Source organism: Rhea americana, unplaced genomic scaffold, assembly GCF_003343005.1.
Source record: "Rhea americana isolate MKP2758 unplaced genomic scaffold, rheAme1 scaffold_181, whole genome shotgun sequence".
In the NCBI taxonomy this organism is placed as follows: Eukaryota; Metazoa; Chordata; class Aves; order Rheiformes; family Rheidae; genus Rhea; species Rhea americana.
The window spans coordinates 449,458-468,826 of record NW_028185939.1 but is presented as its reverse complement, the minus strand read 5'-3'; the positions used below and the strand labels follow the sequence as shown (position 1 = coordinate 468,826).

Sequence of the window (19,369 nt, the reverse complement as noted above, 5' to 3'; positions counted from 1 at the left end):
AGGGCGGCCCGCGGGTCCACGCACGCGCACGGACGGACGCACGGACGCACGGACAGACGGAGAGCGGCGTCTGCGGGCTCCGGGCCCGGCCAAGGCCACCCCAAGGTCACCCGCGCTCCCCGGCGGCGGMGGAGACCCGCCGCGCCCATGGCCTCCTCCAAGCCGCTGGCCCGCTTCTGGGAGTGGGGCAGGAACATCGTCTGCGTGGGGAGGAACTACGCGGAGCACGCCAAGGAGATGGGCAGCGCGCTGCCCCGGGAGCCCCTCTTCTTCCTCAAGCCTTCCTCGGCCTACGTGCGCGAAGGCTCGCCCGTCCTGCGGCCCTACTACTGCAGCAACCTGCACCACGAGGTGGAGCTGGGGGTGGTGATCGGGAAGAGGGCGCAGGCCGTGCCCCAGGAGGCCGCGATGGAGCACGTCGCGGGCTATGCCCTGTGCTTGGACATGACCGCCAGGGACACCCAGGAGGAGTGCAAAAAGAAGGGGCTGCCCTGGACCTTGGCCAAGGGCTTCAGTACGTCCTGCCCCGTCAGCGACTTCGTGCCCAAGGATAGGATCCCRGACCCTCACAAGCTGAAGATCTGGCTCAAGGTGAATGGAAAGCTGAGGCAGGAGGGGGAGACCTCCTCTATGATCTTCTCCATCCCCTACCTGATCAGCTACATCAGTGAAATTGTCACCTTGGAAGAAGGGGACTTGATTCTGACAGGGTCTCCCAAAGGAGTTGGATCTCTGCAGGTAAACGATGAGATAGAGGCTGGGATAAGTGACATCCTGTCCATGCGGTTCAAGGTGGCACAGCAAACACGTCCATCCTAACCAAGACCCTCACTGCGACCCCGCTCTGCACAGCSAGAAGCACTTTAGGGAATGGCTGGTGAATGAAAAGACATGCAGGCATGTCTGCTGCCCTGGATGTTAAACACTTCTGTGGCCCAAGTGTCCAGCTGACCATCAGGCATCAAAAATACGTAGCCTATGAGCTCTGAAGGCCTTTGACTGAAACAGCCCCCATGTCCACAGAGGCTTCCTCTGAGGCTGTGAATCTGCWGAGGGGGTTGATTGCTTAACTGAGGTCAGGCCAGGAGTCCAGACCAGCCTCAAGGAGCTGGTTAATACCTAAACTGCAGTTGGGAGCTTTCTGTGCAGACAACGTGCCATACAGCTGTAAAGGAGCTGGAGAAATKAAAATAGGGTAGAAAAGGCAGCAGCGGGGTGGCTGTCACTATGTTTCCCCTTCCATTCTACTGATATTTTGAGCTTTGCCAATGTTTCACCTTCAAATAAAAATTAAAACATTAAAATGGTAATGTGTGGAAAGTGTTCTGGGGCTGCAGCTGTCTGCGCAGTGCTTTGTCACGTGCTCCCTATTTGGAAAACATCCATGTCCTGGCTCACAGGTACATCTGAAAGTCAGGCCAACTAATACTGGGCCTTAGGTTCCCCACACACGCAGTCCCCAGTTTCTACCACAGGGRCACAAAAGTAGCAAGAAAGCGTGCAAAAGAAAACAAAAGTTTAACCTGAAGACTAGAATTCATCCAAGATGGCAGTTTTCGGAGAGCAGCAGCATGACTTGTGCACTCAAGAGCTTGCAGCTGTGTGTCCCAGCAGCTAGCACGCTGGGGCGCTGCACAGGGCCTCGTGGGTGAGCAGCAGCAGCGGAGGTGCTGTATTCCTGGGTGCTGGGGAGCAGCACTGACTCACTGTCCTCCTTAGGGAGCTGGAATGGGAAAGAACTGATGAAACACAGGAAACCRCGGGAAAGGTGTCTTTGCAAAGTGCTGTACAGGTTCGTATCATTACAGCGAGCAAACCCTAASACTGTAGAACAGCCAGTGGTTTTAACTGGGAACATTTGAGTTTGCCATCATTTTGAAAATTACACTTGCAGAGCTTTCTCAAAGAACTGATTCGCTTGTCATGGGGCGGGGGGGGTTGCTTTCCGTGGTTTCATTTCCAAAACAGGCCTCCATTTTGTAAATATATGCTCCAGGGAACTCTCTTTAAAAGAAAAATCTAGCTACTTTTCAGACTTTGTTTCTTCTGAAAACATCATTATGTTCAACAGTTGACAAGGTCTGTTGCGTGTTGGGGGGAAGAAAATCAGAGTTAAAATATAGGATGTCATTTAAAGGGCTATTTATATACAAATTTAGCAAATTAATCTCATATATGAATGACTTGGAGTTATATATAAGTAGTTAACACTTCTTTTGCTGATCATTACATTAGCTTTAGGCCACTATCCTAAAGACCCTAGGCATGCACTGACCTTTGAAAACTTCAGCCAACCCAKAGGGATTATTAGCCTTATCCACATCGGTGGTTGCAGGATTAGAACCCTAAGCCTAAATTTTAATTACAGAAGATGTATGCTTATGAATAGAAATATTTTTGCACTTAAAAAAAAAATACTGCTTCTCATTGGTGCAAAAGGAGRGCCTGAATTAACCTAGCAAAATGTCATTGTAAACTGAAACCATCTTTGCATTCTTAGTCATGGATGGGAACAGGGTAGTTGTGATGGTACGAGGTACAGCAGCGGATAGAACTACTCCACTGCAAACAGCTGCRCAGCAAACCAGTGTATCTGGAATAAATGACCAAAAGTTGAGCAGCACATGTGGATTCTGGATTAGGATGGCAGCAGTTCACAGAAATAAATGCTGCTTCTGAGTGCAGGGGTGTTGCACTCAACAGCTTTCTATCTGAAAACACACACTGTGCCCTTCTGCTGTTCCTCCTTGGAACAAGTTCCCTTTACAGAGTTAACCAATAAAAACTGCCCACTGTACACACTGCTGCTTACTAGAGGAAAGCACACCTACTCCATGACACAGGGAGGCAGGAGACAGCCACATGAAAAGCGTGAGGGAAAGGACTAAGGCGTCTCTTGCTTATTTGTAATAAATCTGCCATGTATCTCAGCTGAGCTGGAGGGCTCACAGAGCTCCACCGAGGGAAAACAAGCACCGGGGAACATTGCTGTGTTTTCCCCAGAGGAGGCCTGGGAACAGAGCAGCAGTGGGCCAGCAAGCATGGAGAGTAACTTTGGCTGAAAAGTACAAAATTAAATAAAAAATTTAAAATTAAAACTCATCCACACTAGATAAAATCAAAGATGTATGTGTAAATCAAGAGTTACAGCTTCAGAAAGGATTTCTCTCCTTGGGGTATTCTGCAATAAAAAGGTGTTTGCTTTTTAGATTGGTTTCATGATTCCTTCATACATTTTTCAAATACACAAATTAAATGAGAATTGCTTTCCTTCCCATTCCAAGGGATGTAATGCAGCACAAAGCACACCAGATGCCTGGCAGATTTTTTTTTTCTAAATCAAGCTTTAAATATTCTTTTAAAAGTAAAATAATACAAAAGATCAATAAAGAAGCTCATTGGTAAAGATCACCAGTAAATTTGTCTTGTCTTTTACAGATTTAAATATATTTTAACAAAATACAACTGCAGCATTTAACATTACTTATATAATGCAGTGCAATAGTTGAAATTTTTAAATATTTCCAGCTGTTAAAAAGCCATACTGTGTAACATTTTCCCATTTCCAAACTCCAGCTGATTCAACACTCTCTACCAGTCATATCAGTTTGTATGACAGTGAGTTCTCTTTAAATTCAAAGGAATGACAAGGTTGTAAAATAAATTTTTAAAAAAACTCCCCCCACCATAAGCATCAAAACTTACCATTTTCAAAGGTTGCACAGAGCAGTCCAATTTCTAACAAAAACAGATGGATTATTTTGTTACCTGCTTGTAAGCACCRAAGTTGAATGCTTCCATTTGTTGGAGCCAGATCTCAATAACCAYTGGGAAAAAAGTTTTGTTTTAAAAAGTACTTTTGAAGACCATATACAGAAGAAATTACTGTAGCCCATGAAAGAGCAGAAGGCCCAGTAAACTGTATTTCATATGATAAAAGAAAACAGAATATGTTGCATACGAAAAACAGAAGATTTTCTATCAATTCATTTCTCCAGCTGCATGCATTTGTAGTACATCACTGCAAACCAATGCAACACCTTGGTATTGATCCTGCAAACATATCCATTTCAGTTCCCTATAGTGTGGTTTAAGCTAATGGCTTAAAGCACCTGCAAAAGTTTTTTGTGATGAGGCTTTGTAATCACTAAATGCTCTGAACCTAATTCAGATTTTATCTAAAGGAAGGCTAAAGARCTCAGGCCAACTAAAACAAACAGCCATTAAATCTGAGCAGAACAGCCTCTGACTCCTGGAAGTCAAAATGTGCCTTAATTTGAGCCTGCCTCTGTGAGTGAGARAGCTGTTCTCTGAATTTGGTGTGCAACTCTCTGACAAGCAGGGCTGGACAGAGACATTTKGGTGAATAATTCTGGGAGAGAAAGGACTAAATTCACTTTCTGCAGCCTTCTTTATAATGTGCTCTGTCAAACATTTCTGTCTACTGCAACAGCACACCACTGGCAATTTGGTATTAAGCACTGTGTATTGATTGCAAAGCTGAGTTGTAATCAAAATTACTGAAAAGATTCACTTCAACATTTTCCAGCTGTAACAGCTAATATTCTAAAGCTGTTTATTGCTGCAACAGCAGAGACAAAATGACCCATTAGCAATATACAATTTGTACATTTAATTCCATGTTCCCGCTCACAAGAGTAAGGGGCTACAATTCTTCTATGTTGCTTGTCAGAATTCACTGTTTCTGGAGCTCTTTTTGCCTTGGTGCTTTAATGGGTAGGTAGCATACCAGGGATAACTGAGAGGTTTTTAAGGCATTCTACCCCAACCAGTACTTGCCAAAAGAACGGCAGCAACATCTTCCCACAGTTTGAAAAAGGCCAAGTCCTAATATGCTCAAAAGGTGGGGACTGGTGAATGCAGAAAATCCACCAGCTGCAGAGGAAGCTAAGGGCAGAAATAGATTAAAAAAAAACAATGGAGAAGACCAACATGTGCATACAGGGGTTCTTTATATTCAGGTAAGAACAACTATCCTGGTGAAGAAAAGCCCTTTCTCCTCTGTCACCTTAGCTTGATCATTTGGTTGCCAAAGGTCCCCTGTAATTGATTACCGTGGTCCTGTAAGACCTAGTCTGCCCTAAAGAAAAGCAACCTTGCAAAAATCATGGCTCTTTCCATGCCTCTGCAGGTGCCCGAAGTTCTATATTTGGCTCACCAACATACACCACAAACACAGGCAGTGTTGAAAGTCGGTCTTTATTTTCTGAAGTAACACAGATGTAGCAAGGCAGTCAAAAACATAGAAGCTCTAGAGATCTGTCTTGTACTACTTGTTTCTGAATTTTTCAAATATATTTTTAAATGAATGAAGAAAGCTTCCCTCTCAGTTCTAAAGGGTTTCATTTAGCAGAATTAACTTTCTTTCAACTAAGGCCCTAGTAAGCTTTTAAAAGTGCAATTATCTAAAAAACATCAATACAGAAGCACACTCAAGAGGATTAGCAATGTATATTCCTTCTCTATCATCAGAACATACTTAGCAAAATACAATGACAACAGTGTTCTATCTCTAATAACACAGTGAAGAAACAACCTTTTCTCCAGCTGTTAACAAGACATATAGTGTAATCTTTTTCCTTTTTGCAACAAGCTCTGACTTGCCTCTATAGGGTCTGCCAGTTTACACGAAAGTACATTCACTTTCAATCCAGTTCTCCAACTGGGTGACAAAGTAAGCTGTAAAAATTAAGTTGTTTCATTGCTATAAAGTACTTTGAATTTTATTATTTACAAACACCACATAGCATGTTTAATTAACATATACGGTTACACATATATTATTTTATACATAAATATMCATATTTAATGTTATATGCCTGTCACTATGAAGTAAAATGAAGTTAAATTTTACTGGAAATAGGGATAAAAGAGACGGAAGAGTAAGAYGATTTTTGTAAGAAGGGTAAGTTTAAAAATGGGAGTCAGTTTWAAGTTGTCCTAAAATGGGCAAAAAAAAAGAGAGAGAGAAAAGAAAAAGGCAAGAATATTGCAAATAATAGCAGATTACTATTAATAACAATTTCTCCAGGTATGTGAATCTAATACTGTTTTCGCTTCAAGGACGAGTGCAAATTTAGCAATATCTCACCATATTACCTCTAAAAATACAAATTTAAAAGGGCAGAAACGGGTAACTAAATAATAAATACATTTAGGTAACCCTATATTCTACACAGTATGTTAAAAAATATTGACTGAGCCTTATTCTTGCAATCACTGTTAACTTTGACCATTTGACCACTACAGCCCTAGAAATCAGTGACTTCAATTATATTTTATACAAGGTTTTGCAAGATCAGTGCCTCAAGCAGTATTGACAAGAAGCTGTTTGCGTCTTCCATAGTTTGCCTGAAAGGGGCCTACAAATCTGATCCTGCAGAGAAACCATCTGCTGTTTAAATTATATTATAGAATGTTTGCTTGGAATATTCAGAATATATACAAAAATTAAAGCTTATTTTTAAAATTCCAGTAGAACTGGCATGCAATTTTTCAATATTAAATATACTGCCTAACTGGAAACATCCATTGTTTTAGAACAATATTAAATACTAACTTTAAAATAAATCTTGCTTCGTTCCAAAAGAAGGTGCCATTTCAATGCAGTCTTCTTGTCTTCTGTTAGAGTTAGGAACTCATGGACCTATTAAGGACATGACATGATAGCACAGAACAGTTCTTCAGCATATAGCTGTAAACATCTCCAGAACAAAATGATGATGAAAAGAGCATCCCACTCATTTTAATACATTTCTAAACTGTATTTTTTTTTCTTTTAGCACAGTGGTTGGTGTGATAAACATACCAAGACAGTCAGATTGATCACAATAAACTGCAGAGTGTTTGAGAATCAAAGTTAGGGAATACCAACTATGTTCTCAGAAAAGTAGAAATTAATTAAAACAAACTGATGTTTTTAATAGGCTATTTACTCTTACATTTAATGTGTTTCTTCTTATTAGCATYGATTGACTCTTTTTGACTGGCTAAAAAATGTGTATGTGTGTGAGTATATATATATGTGTGTGTGTGTGTATGAATGTATACAAACATATATTCATACATACACCATTTTTAAAAAACATTGTACATATACACACATATAGAGAGTACATTCAGGTATATTTATATAATTTTCATCATACTTCACAGCTCAGATCAAAAAAACCCCTAATTTGCTTCTACTTACTGTGCAGCCTAATGTTTCCTCAGCTACACAGTCAGAGAGGTAACAAGAATAAAGAGTCCCTGTATGATCTGACAGATCAACGAGTATGTCAAAGCTTGTAAAAGTTGACTTTGAGTCTGAAGAGATATCACCACAGAAAATGCATGTGTTTGACATTTCATTCACTACACAACGGCACGTTGAACTGAAAGACACGCAGACAATTAAAACACATAAGCAATTGTTCATTGTTTGAAACTGTTTTCTAGAATTTGAGACTTCCCAAGGGACCCTTCGACAAAGTTCTTCATCTTCTACACTCAAAGTCCACCTAAGACAAAATGGTCTTTCTTCTCTCCCCTAGGACCAGAAAGAGCAAGTCCTTCAAAAACCCAACTACTTCTCCTTTCTCCTTCTGAAACTATGCAACAGATACTCACAGAGCATTACCCAGAGCAGTCTTACTATTTCTTTTCCGGAACTAGACTAAAATATTGTTCAATCTAATTTGGGTCAGAGGAAAAAAAGGATAAAAATATTTTAATACAAATTTAAAACAAGCAGTTGTTTACCATCTGTTGCGAATAACTTTAGATGCATCATTATCAATGTCCAGTGTAGAAATGTAGCCATAAATAATGCCATAGACAGGTTCAAGTTTCCCATCATTCTGTAAAGCTTTTACTTTCAGCTGTTCCACAGTATAAACATCAACTATAGTCTCCACTAAAAGTTAAAATGACACATTAAGTGTGTCTGTGAAAGAAACATCATAGAATAGCAACAACAGCAGCAAGAACAAAAGGATTTAAGGTTAATAAAAAGGAGAGGATTTGATTTAAAGCACCAGAAAAGCCTCCAGGTACTCTCCTTTTAGAGCAGGCTTATGATTTGGGAACAAAAAAAAAGAAAAAAAAAAAAACAACAACAACAACAACAAAACAAAAGATAAGTCAAATCAGGAAAATACCTAATATTTAATCTTTACTCCCCCAATAAATTTTTGACTAAAACTTTTTATCTTTTTTTTTTCTTATTTATACAAGCCACAAAGATCAAGTCAGACAGGCTGCAAGATGGCATAATCACAAAGCCTGAAAATACATAACTGATAATATTATGGATAGTCCAGTAACAGTCCAAATCTTAAGTATTTGGCCAGGGAATACTTTAGTTTTGTTTCTATAAACACAAGAAATAAGAAATTGAAATTTTAAGTGCACCATAATAGTACACTTGTACCACCGTATGAAATCAAAGCACCTGAACCCTTCCTTACAGTTAGTGGATTCTTTTGATTGCTCCTCCATTTTATTGTGCAAAGCTCCTGACTGTGCACTCTCTTTTAGGAAGCTGAAGAGAATATTTGCTTCTGCTGTGTCTTGAAAAATATATTTTAAAAAAGATATGAACATATATATCTTTTCAAAATGATAAAATAATTATGTTCTACAACTTTGTTATTCTGGTAGTACCGATATTATGTCTCTTGCAATTAGCCAAGGGATTCTTTTTTTCTTACACGGAATACTCAGGAAATGCTTCAAAGGCATGGAACAAAAAGCAGGGAAATCAAAAGCATTGATCATTGAGTAACTGACTGCCTCTTCTGTAGTATGGGGAAATTTACATTAAAAATATRAACAACTGACCCATTATCAATGATGCATCATTATACTGTCTCAGAGAACACRGGAAAGCTGAAGGACAGCTTTAGACCAGCTTATTAGAGTATCTAAAGGSTGGCCCAACCTCTTCACCTGAGATCAGTGAATGAAAGGTTACAYGGCGTAAAATCATTGCACATCCGCATCTTGAATATGCTGTGTCATTCTAGTTCCCCCATCTTAAATAGGAACATATGAGAAGTAGAAAAAGAGCACAAGGAAGGGATGATCAAAACTTTGGAGTTATTTCCATACAAGGAGTGACTAAATAAACTAGGAATCTTTGTTTCACACAGCAATAACTGAGTTGTATATGATATAAGTGTATTCATTCGTGAACAGCAAGGTAAAGATGAATAGGGAGTTACTGTTTACTGTTTCTAAAAATTCTGTATGAACGAAATCAACACGACAAGTACAAAATAAATGAAAGTATTTTTTCCACATAGCACTGCTAAGCTGTGAAATGTATTGACCAGAGTATTCTGTGTGCAAGAAGTTTACATGTTTTTAGAAAGTCAGATCAATTCATTCAAGTAATTCCATTAAAGACTGTTAATTATTAAAGATGCAATCTATAGTTTGGCAGGTCCTTGAGGCACAAACTGTTAACAARTTGAATGGGAAAATCAAGGAAGTATCTTTCTGTTTGAACTATGCCCATTCTCYTTTGATAACTGCTATCTAGAGAAAGGATACTGGGCAAGAGGGACCTTTAGTCTGTCCCATTCACATTTGTATGAGACAAAAACCACAGAAAGTGTTGCCAAATGGTGCAGGTGACTCACAAGCAGACAGCTATTACGAGATTAGGCACTTGGGCGCCTTAAAAAAAAAAAAAAAAAAAAAATAATAGTATCAGTTAAGCCACCCTAGTGCCAATTATCATGTATGGGAGGGTACCAACATGGCTTGCTACACTCCAGTTTAAAAATTATTAATTTCAAAAAAAAAAAAAAAAAAAAAAAGTTAAACAGAATTTTTATGTATCTCTATGCACAGATACGATTGGCCAAATTCTGCATTCTCAAAAGCACACATTTAGCGTTAGGTTCAAAGAAGACGCACGTGAAATTCTGAGGACAATCTGGTCCATGCATTTAACCAAAAAGGTATTAAGTTGATGTTCCAGACCCAACGGAGAAAACAGAAGAAAACAAAACTGTTAACTATACAGTGCTCAAATTGAGGCAGGCAAGAAGGCAGAAAGTTATCTGAGGCAGGCAGAGAACAAATCAGACCTCCTATTGATTCATTCATGCATTCTGCATTACAGCAAAAMACACTTAACAGGTCTTACCTGGATTAGTTGTAATAATGGTTTTTGATATCACAGTTGCAGTCATACAGTTTCTAAATTTGTCAAAATTTATTCTCACATCTGATGCAAATATTACTAAGCAAAAAAACAAGTTTTTGTTACTTTAGTATCATATTAAGAACTACAGCAAAAATATCAAAACCAGAAAATGATACCTGTTTCTCGTGGAATCCAACTTTGTGCAAGCTGGATAGATTCATTATCCCAACTAAATTAAAAAAAGGCAGTCAGTCAAAATATTTTGAAACAGCAGTGAACATATCTGAAAAATGATACAAACTAGCTTTTATRCCACTAAGGAGTATTAATCTCACCTGCCTTCAAACTACTAAATAATACACTTATAATTAATTGGTTAGAGTGACAGTATCCCCTTGTTATACACACATTCAACTGAAATGCTGTGTATATCCAAAGCTGTCTACTTTGCACCCTGTCGGTATGCATTTACGACCGACCTAATACAGTCCCTATCTTATCCCATGCCAAGTAGGATAAAATAAAGCACTGTAAGTTGTTCAAAATGATTAAATGCRGCATATACCTGGAAAAATAATGTGTCTATTTCAGAGCTTTGAAAAAAGAAATTTCTAACTAGAGCAAATCAGAGTAAAAATAACTGCTTATCATCTGAATCTTTTCTGCAGGAACTAGCTCATTGCTCACRATCACTAGTCCAGATGTTCAGCCAGCTTTCCGATACTGGAATCCTTGTAACTGTGGGTGATGAAACTAGATTGAGACCAGTGGTATCCCTCAGAAATAATAATTGATGGTTAGACCCCTTGACAAAATCTTATTCAGTTCCTGTAAATTTGGAAAGATGACAAAATACTGCCAAAACAGGTGTGTGTGTGTGTGTGCGGGGGTGGGGGGAGTGGGTTTTTGTTTTGTTTTTTTAATTCTTGGAAAAAGATTTCAAGTATTTGCTTTTCATCTACCACACACCTCCTAACTGATAGCYTCTGAAATATCCTCACAACATCATTCCTTAAGAATTTCCTGAATCTCTGCCTCTATCTATAGCTTCATGAGCAAGAGCCATTGTTTATGGTGACTACAGTAACACTGTCTATAGTCTGCTTTTGAGAACTCCTAAAATATATAGCTCTGTATCACAGCTAAGTAATATATCCAAGGCCTTTCTACTGAATTCAAGTCTCTGTTTAATCAATATTGCTGCTTCAAAGAACAATATATTTAAAGACAATACTAAAGCAATACTTGAAATACGATTTCTTTACCYACTCTTGCATTAATTGATGTATTTTTAGTGAATTAAAATACATTTTACCATACTATTGGAAAAGACATCTCTGTTTCATCATACAGCTTTACTTCACACCTCTGACCTTTTCTTTTGTCTGGAGTGATAAAATACTTTGGCTCTCCAACCTTTAAAAAGTAAAACAAGCAGTCACTCTTCTTCTAAAGAATGTTTAGCAGAATAAAAGTGATGAACTAGAAAACAGAATAGYTGAAAAAAACACTATACTCCACCAAAAGAAGGAAGTTTAATAGTAATTTTACTTCAAGAGAAAGAGACACACTTCATCTAAAAAATTTACATATTTGCAAGGTATGCACTGCAAACCTGTCTCTATATAAAATGTTGTCTGATATGCATGATTTCAAAAAGATAACTAATTCAGGACATTTCTATTCCCTTAATTTCCCCCTACACCTTGTTTATGAAAATCTTAAGTAGCTTATATGATTATTGTAACTCAACCAAAATGACAGCCGATCTAAACAAACAAACAAGAAATATTAATTTTTGTCCAATATGAATCCAGAAATCCATATTCACACTTAACTCAATTGAGTTACCCACACTACAGTTAAGAAAAACTCTTTCTTTATTTTCTTGTGGCCCCTTAACTTACTGACATTACAGCTGCAAGTAAATTAAGGATTCTTCCATTGAGGCTTTGTCCATTTGCAATGATGTCACCCAGTGAATAATAATCCTGAGGGTCCTTGACAGGCAAATGCAACAGAGAAAGTAGGCTGGTGTCCATTTCATAAGAGGAACAAGTTTTGACCACCGAATGATTTTCACTGATCAGTAATTTGTAGGAACTAGATAGTATATAYAAAACAAATCACATCAATCAATATTTCACTTACCAATTTATTAACAAAGTGCAAAATATTAATTCAGTTCACAAAGGAATATTTTATGATTTGCACTAAAAATACTGAAAAGTTTGAATTAGTTTATAAATTTGTAAAATAACTTTAGAAATTTCCTCAAGAAAAACTAATTATTGTACATTTATACTTGATCAGTATTGAAAAGGCAGCATGAATTGGCTGCAATATACAACACATATTTGTAAATCTTTCAGCTTTTACCAAATAATTTTTACTTTGTTGTATCCAATTCATGTAATGCAACATTTGCAAAATGCTGAATTACACCATCACTAGTGTAGCACGGTGACAACCAAATACTCCTACCAGTAGCATGATGCTATAGTCAGCTGAGAATTAAAGAAAATATTAACCGTGATCTTTCTGGAAAAAAATTCCAGTCTATGCTTTAAATTTACCTAGGAGTTACAGGGTTGAACTTTTCTTCCCTTTCTGTTTCCTTCGTCTGAACTAAAGGATTTTCAATTGTAACTAAAACAAAACATTGATGAGTAACATTAGAAAACTGAATATAGCTATATAAAGAGATACGTAGATATGAAGAGAAGCAGTTTTGCAAAATGGTTATTCTCCAGGTTGGACAGGGGAAAAAGTATGTATGCACATGTTCGTGCAGTAGACACAATAACTACTGGTCAATGTTTTCACAGTGGAAAATGCAACTGTCCAGAGAGCTGATATTATAACCAAAGTCCCACAGGAGTCCTCAAAACATTTAATGGAAACAAACTGACACAGTTCTAATGTATAAATTCTTCATAGTCATGAGTATCATTCAAACACTCTGATCCAACATCAATAAGCAGCAGCATTCTTATTAGCTGAGAGAGATAAAAGCACAGACAGTAAATAAATACAAGACTAGTGAATTTTTGTTTTATCATTATAAACAATTGTAGTAACTAAATGAGACACAAACATTGAATCACTTAACAGAATTTATTTTTCACAATTTRTAAGAACTGATTATAATGTAAGAATTTATATCAACTAACTATAAAGTTCTGGGTGGCAGCACCTGAAGGATTTATATATAGTCTTTTTGTTGACATATGTACTGGTTTTGAATCTAAATTATAGAAATCTTATTCCTTTCCTCTTTATACTTAACATAACTGAACAACTTGTTTCCAATTAGATTGTTTTCTGAGTCCTTGGAGAAAAATACMGTAAAACCACAAATGCATAACACTGATTTACTGGAAAAAAGACATATTCAAACAGAAACATGTTAAAAAGAAAACTCCAGCTTACCACAGTCACCAACTCTAAAGCTTTCTGAAAGTGATCTGATATAGTCTTCTCTGCCCCAAGAATTTACATTTATAAAATAAGTTGGTGAATCACGAATAGTAAAACTGAAGGTGTATCTTTCAGATCCAATGTCTGCAAAAAGAACAGTGCTATTAAAATTTATTAGCATGACTTGGTTTTGATCTAGAATATATAATAAAATTATTATTATGAGGCTAGATCTTGCCATAAATGTAAAGCATTAAAGAACATGCTACCCATGCACTCGTGAGTACCACTAGAGGTCAGCAGATTTTTCAGTAAACACACTGCTGTTCATGAATRGGGATCATTACAAATTATGAAGTAGTTGTACCTGTATGACCTTATTAATGAATATGTATCACTTAACTTTAGGCAACATCATACAAACTACAGATCTAATGCTAGAGAAGTAAAACAACTATACAATGCTACATGCACAGTAGACAATCATCATCTATCACACAATCACAGACAAATATATAAACAGCACTAAGAAATTAGAGAACAATATGAACAAATGTATATATTAGGCCAAATTTTCTAGTAGGTAGGCCATCTTTAGATGGCTTGGCATGTATGAACAGAACATGGTGACTTACATCTCTGGACATATCACTGTCTAGATAGTACTACAGGATTTAACAGAATAAAACAAGGTGTTTCTGGCCACATGAAAAGCTCATGATCAAGAGCCTATCAGTGTGGCTTAAAAACATTGTGCTCCCCTTTCTCTTCCAGCTAATTAAAAAAAAAAGAGCACTCCATGCATCATACTGCATTATGCAAAGTGTTATTTTTTAGTTATCAGTGAAACCTATAGAGTGGATCTGCATAKAGTAAGCATAATCCGACTAGTTACATGGAGGCATAAGTATGAAACCACTGGATTTTCAGACTATAGAGTTATTTCTGGTGAAAACAAGACGACCTTCTTCCAAAAATTCACCATAAGAACAGGCTGAACAAGATCGCAATACACACAGAAAAGCTGAGCCCTTGACACAGAGCTGAAATTAGGCTCCATAGCGGGAAATGCTTCCTAACAGTGCCTGTGTCATCCAACTGTAGACATATAACTTGAATTTCCAATTGTATCAATGTAGGATTTAACATGTCATATTAACAATATATTATTTCMATTTTTTTTCTTTAGGAGTATGCAATAATATGAATCTGGTGCTACTCAGACCAGAAATTACTTATTTGTTTCATTCCTCAAAACATCCCCTTAACATTTCTGTTTTAAGAAAGAATATGAAGAGACTAGAATCAAATCCAGAAGTATTTATATTAAATGTGGGTTCAAATTGGTACCATCTTCTTCAGACCCTGAGGCTGAATTATAAAAATCTGGGTCTGAAACACTTCCATGCTGGAGTTCTTCAAAACAAATTCTAATTGATAAGGTTTGGCCAAACTAATACTGCTCTTCYCTGCTGCTTTTCCTCTCCCAACCTGGAAATTTTGTTTGCACATTTCTATCCCATASATTTTGCAGTAAGAAGTCTGCTTATCATTTAAATATTAGATTCAGTCATACATGCCAAGCTACACTGCGTGAGAAAATGAAGAAAGACATTTAAAAAGGACTCTACTTTTTCTGTCTGGAAAGCCTCTGACATCTGTTTTCCCAATAACCACACCGATTACATTCTAAAAAATAAAGAGATTATAGAATACAAATATTAAACACAGATGTATATAATAAATTAGATTTCATGGACTTGTACTCTACTGATGATAATAAACATATTTCTGACTGGTAATCATTTTAATCTATTTATTCCGCAATATCTTATGAACTAAAGGCTAAAACATAAAACATTCAATTTTAAAAAGTGACTAAAATATTGAAAGAGAGAGATGCAAATATTTCTGGTTGCAAAGACAATTGGAGGGTACCAACTTCACCCAAAAACATTCAGTTTTGGCTCTCCTGGGGCATTCTCTCCTCAGGTAGGCATAAACATTTAAGGTCCTTTCATGCTCTGTATACAGGTCTCAGATCTTAAATCTACTATGAAAAATCTGGACAGGATTAATATCAAAGTTGAGTATCTAGGTTTCCCGGGCCGCCAACATTGAAAAACATACATCTGTACATCCCGTCCATGCCTACGCAACACATTTTTAAAGGTGCCTCTTTCTTGTTACCTCTCAGTTAATTACAAAAGGAGCTTAGGCAACAAGCTTTTGRATAACTCAAGACAAAATTAATTTTACTCTCTGTTCTGCTAAACCTTTATTTATTATGCGAYAGCACTTCAGTTCAACTGTGGAACAGAAGTACTAGGAACAAACACACAGGAAGAATGAAGGCCTACACCACATCCAGCTTACAGTTCAAGCGCTAGAACAGCAAGTAACACCATAGGAGTGYGGAAGAGGAGAACGACAAGCAGCAGCTTCAGTGCACCATAAGCCTAGCTATTAACAATTTCTGTAAGGATTATAGAAGTGTGGTGCTTTAGAGTGTTGACATAGAACAACATGTAGCCCTGTGGAATATATTTGTTAAACAAAGGTCCTCTCCAGCATGAGAGAACAGCACAACAGTGTTGATTTGAGAATTTAAGAACAGTGAAAGACGGTATCATAAAGAGGACTCGAAGGAGAATCTGGTATCGTGTAACAACAGAAGTTGAGAGATGAAGTCCTGAGGCTATGGAGATAGTTTCCTCTTCCACAAACCTGYATCATAAATGTATTCCTCATCAGATTACCCTAATTGCTCTAAATTCCCAATGGTCCTTCCAGGAGCCATAAAGCATACACTGTGAATACAGATACTTAAAAAACAAACAAAAAAAGCAGCACATCAYGTCTCTTCCACTTCATGTACACACTTACTTGCAGTATTCCCTCATTTTCCTGTTCCAGTATGGGAATCACAGAAGTCRATTTGTCAGATGCAATTGCAGCAATTTAATAATCAGCACAGACTGAATTTTACACCCATTCAYAGAACAGAGCAACCCAACTGATTCCCTGAAGCTATGCTGTATTCAAGTGTGCTCAAAAATTAGATCTTGTGTTTCCAGTTTACTTTCAGTCACTAGATGGAGCAAGGTAGCTGTCTTACCCTAGTGATTTGAATGAATTCATTAAAAGGAAAAACATGTACAACAGTATAAAGCAGTTCTTTGACTCTTCCTTACATAGGATATTTTCTATCTGTCAGCAACATACAGTGATCTAGATTAGGATTTTATTTTTCTCTTTTTTTTGGTTTTGATTCTTAAACAAAAAGTTCCTTTCAATTAAACCAGATTCCAATACACCCTGTATCTCCCCACTCTCCCCACTGGTAGAAGAACTGAAATTTAGGATGACTTTTCACRTGAATTAAGCTGCTGTAAATCTGCAATTTCCAAAAGAGATCTCCCTTTTCCCTGTTGTAAAYATATTTACCTCCCCTGTGGCAGCACTAAGCCAGCATGGCAAGCTGGCTGAAGGAGGCAGTATAGCTGAGAACTATTTTTGGAGGACAGGAGATAGAAAAAYTTCCAGAGAAATCATTTCCTTGATCAGCTTACTCTGCAACTACACAAGCACCAGTTCMACTGAAAGAGGAGGAGTGGAACATTTGCTTTGGACAAGGCCATATTGCCTTTTTTGGCAAAGAGCATTGCTTAAGGCCACTCAACCAAATCATCAGGCTACAGCATTAAGACACTGCAGATTTCTTAGACTTTGATCTATTTCACTGTCTTTTAAAAAATAAAGTGCAAAATAAATACTATGACATTTAGATACTTAGAATAATGTATACACACCTATTTTAACGTCCTAAATGCATACTGCTCAATCTATCACCAGAAACTAGGGAGCTGCTTTTATACAAAAATACTTCATTTACTATGTGTTGCTAGTTGCAATATTCARAATTAGTTTTATTTGTAGAATTAAACATTTTAACCAAGTTAATGGAACACTGTATTTGGGAATAACTGTGAAGAAATATTTAATCGAACTTTGCTGAAGACCAGAAGTTTATAAGAAGTTGGGAAGAATATACAATACTTTTGTGAGTGTGTGTAAAACTTCCTTTCCTAGTTCATCCCTTCTCTGTGATTTTTCTGTTATTGTTTAAAATAAATAAGGATAGAGGGCCAAGTTKTATCCCTCCCAAATAAAAAGCTGTGGGAACAGGAAAATTCCTTGTTTGCAACTCTCTTTACAAGGCATTAGGACATACAGCCCCACTTTGTGCATCTACTTCAAGTTCTATGGAGAGACACRGTTATAACACCACACCATAGCTTGCAGTCCATCCATGTGGAAATGTAGCCTCTCCGTTTTGTTCTCCCAGCTCCTAGTCCCAGCAGCACTGAACACTTGAAAGACATGTTATCATTGGCGGGCTATACAAGAGTGGAATAACATAGCCTTCTCCCTCCCATATTAAAACATAATCTTGAAGAGAAAAGAATGAAAAATTTGGGGCCCCAAGACTTCCTGTTTTTGATCTAAAACACAAAAGAGAAAAATACTGAGTTACACTGTGCACCCCATGCTCCAACTCTTATTCTAATGAGGATAATCCTCACTCAAATCAGGACAACAAGAAAAACTAATACTTATGCATGCAGGCATATCCAAATATACATATAAAACCAACCAGTACAGAATTTTGCTGCTGAAGTTCACATTTTGTAAATTTCTACTTTAAGTTTAAACTTTTACTTTCATCCCACTCTCCTATGCTCCCACAAGAAAATTCTTAGCTCTTTATAGCTTGACAACTGTACAGTATCTTTTTTGGTTCTAAATAAAGAAACAGCAATAATCCCAATTGATATGCAATTGTGAGATTTTTATACAGTCCAAACACCATAGTATTCAATAAGAGTTTTGTTTGAATAATTAAGGACTACATTATTTCACTTAGTGGAATTAAGCACACAAGTAAAGACTGCAGGATTGGGCCTTATCTTCATAGCTTGTACTGAAAGACTATTGTAGGTTACAGATGTATTGTGCCTACATAATGCTGACTCTGTACATGCTTTTACTAATTCAGCAYGCATTTAAAACATTACAAAGAAGCCTCTGATACTTTCAGGCATTGAACTGTCCAGTCAATATCTATAGTTGTGGTATCCACACACTATGGACAATAACAGMATCAATTTTCATTTTGTTGGTTTATACACAAAGAAGGGAAGGTAGTTTATATCTAACAATTATACTAATGCTATTAGTATCTAAATACATGTCAATTACATAATTTTGCAGTAATATAATACAATCATATACAATTTCATTTGAGAACAAAAGTACCATGTCATTGAGACCTACAGGGCGAGCAAGATTTGGATGCAGATCTGAAAGTGCAACAAAGTCCCGTGTTGAACTGAAATAAGCCATTCTTTATCTGTAATTTGAGAAAACTAATTTAGATTATAAAATCGTAACAAATCTCTTARAACTACTCATAGCTAAAATGACAGAAGTTATTTTTTAAACACAAACGTTTTGACATACATAGTGTTTGTCTTCAATGAAAAAAACATTTCAAGCCTTCTGAAGTGGCAAATTCCTTATTGTTTGTATTTCGATATGTAAGAGCTACAATTTTATTATTCTACTTATGCTTCCTAAATAAATGTCTGGGATTTGTTTTAGTATTAAATGACTATTAGCAGGAGCTTCTGAAAAATATTTACCCACCTTCTTCTCTCTGGGAAGTCCAACTGAATTTAAGGAGACTGTTCATATACAAAAGGCCATTTATGTGCAGAAGAAAAAGTG

The 19,369-nt window shown here is 37.0% G+C and overlaps 2 protein-coding genes across 2 annotated transcripts; one reads left to right on the top strand and one right to left on the bottom strand.

Moving 5' to 3' along the window:
- Nucleotides 1-23: 23 nt before the first annotated feature.
- On the top strand, nt 24-1,310 carry FAHD1 (FAH domain containing oxaloacetate decarboxylase 1). Its single transcript, XM_085301933.1, has one exon. It carries the CDS (start codon nt 148-150, stop codon nt 817-819), a length of 672 nt encoding a protein of 223 aa, XP_085158059.1. The 5' UTR covers nt 24-147; the 3' UTR covers nt 820-1,310.
- A 4,261-nt stretch (nt 1,311-5,571) lies between these two features.
- Nucleotides 5,572-18,985, bottom strand: MEIOB (meiosis specific with OB-fold). Its single transcript, XM_085301994.1, has 13 exons — nt 18,917-18,985; nt 15,211-15,268; nt 13,592-13,723; nt 12,736-12,808; nt 12,067-12,262; nt 11,475-11,575; nt 10,336-10,388; nt 10,160-10,255; nt 8,472-8,573; nt 7,765-7,918; nt 7,214-7,397; nt 6,581-6,667; nt 5,572-5,700 (listed from the first exon to the last, which is right to left on the bottom strand). Exons 1-13 carry the CDS (start codon nt 18,983-18,985, stop codon nt 5,572-5,574), a joined length of 1,434 nt encoding a protein of 477 aa, XP_085158120.1.
- Between the last annotated feature and the right edge of the window lie 384 nt (nt 18,986-19,369).

Excerpts from the sequence above, each read along its gene's own strand:
- MEIOB (XM_085301994.1), bottom strand. The coding sequence starts at position 18,985 with ATGGCTTATTTCAGTTCAACACGGGACTTTGTTGCACTTTCAGATCTG. Across the intron at positions 15,269-18,916 it reads ATCCAAATCTTGCTCGCCCT|AATGTAATCGGTGTGGTTAT; the intron begins GTAGGTCTCAAT and ends TTTATTTTTTAG. Across the intron at positions 8,574-10,159 it reads CATTATTACAACTAATCCAG|ACACAGCAGAAGCAAATATT; the intron begins GTAAGACCTGTT and ends ATATTTTTCAAG.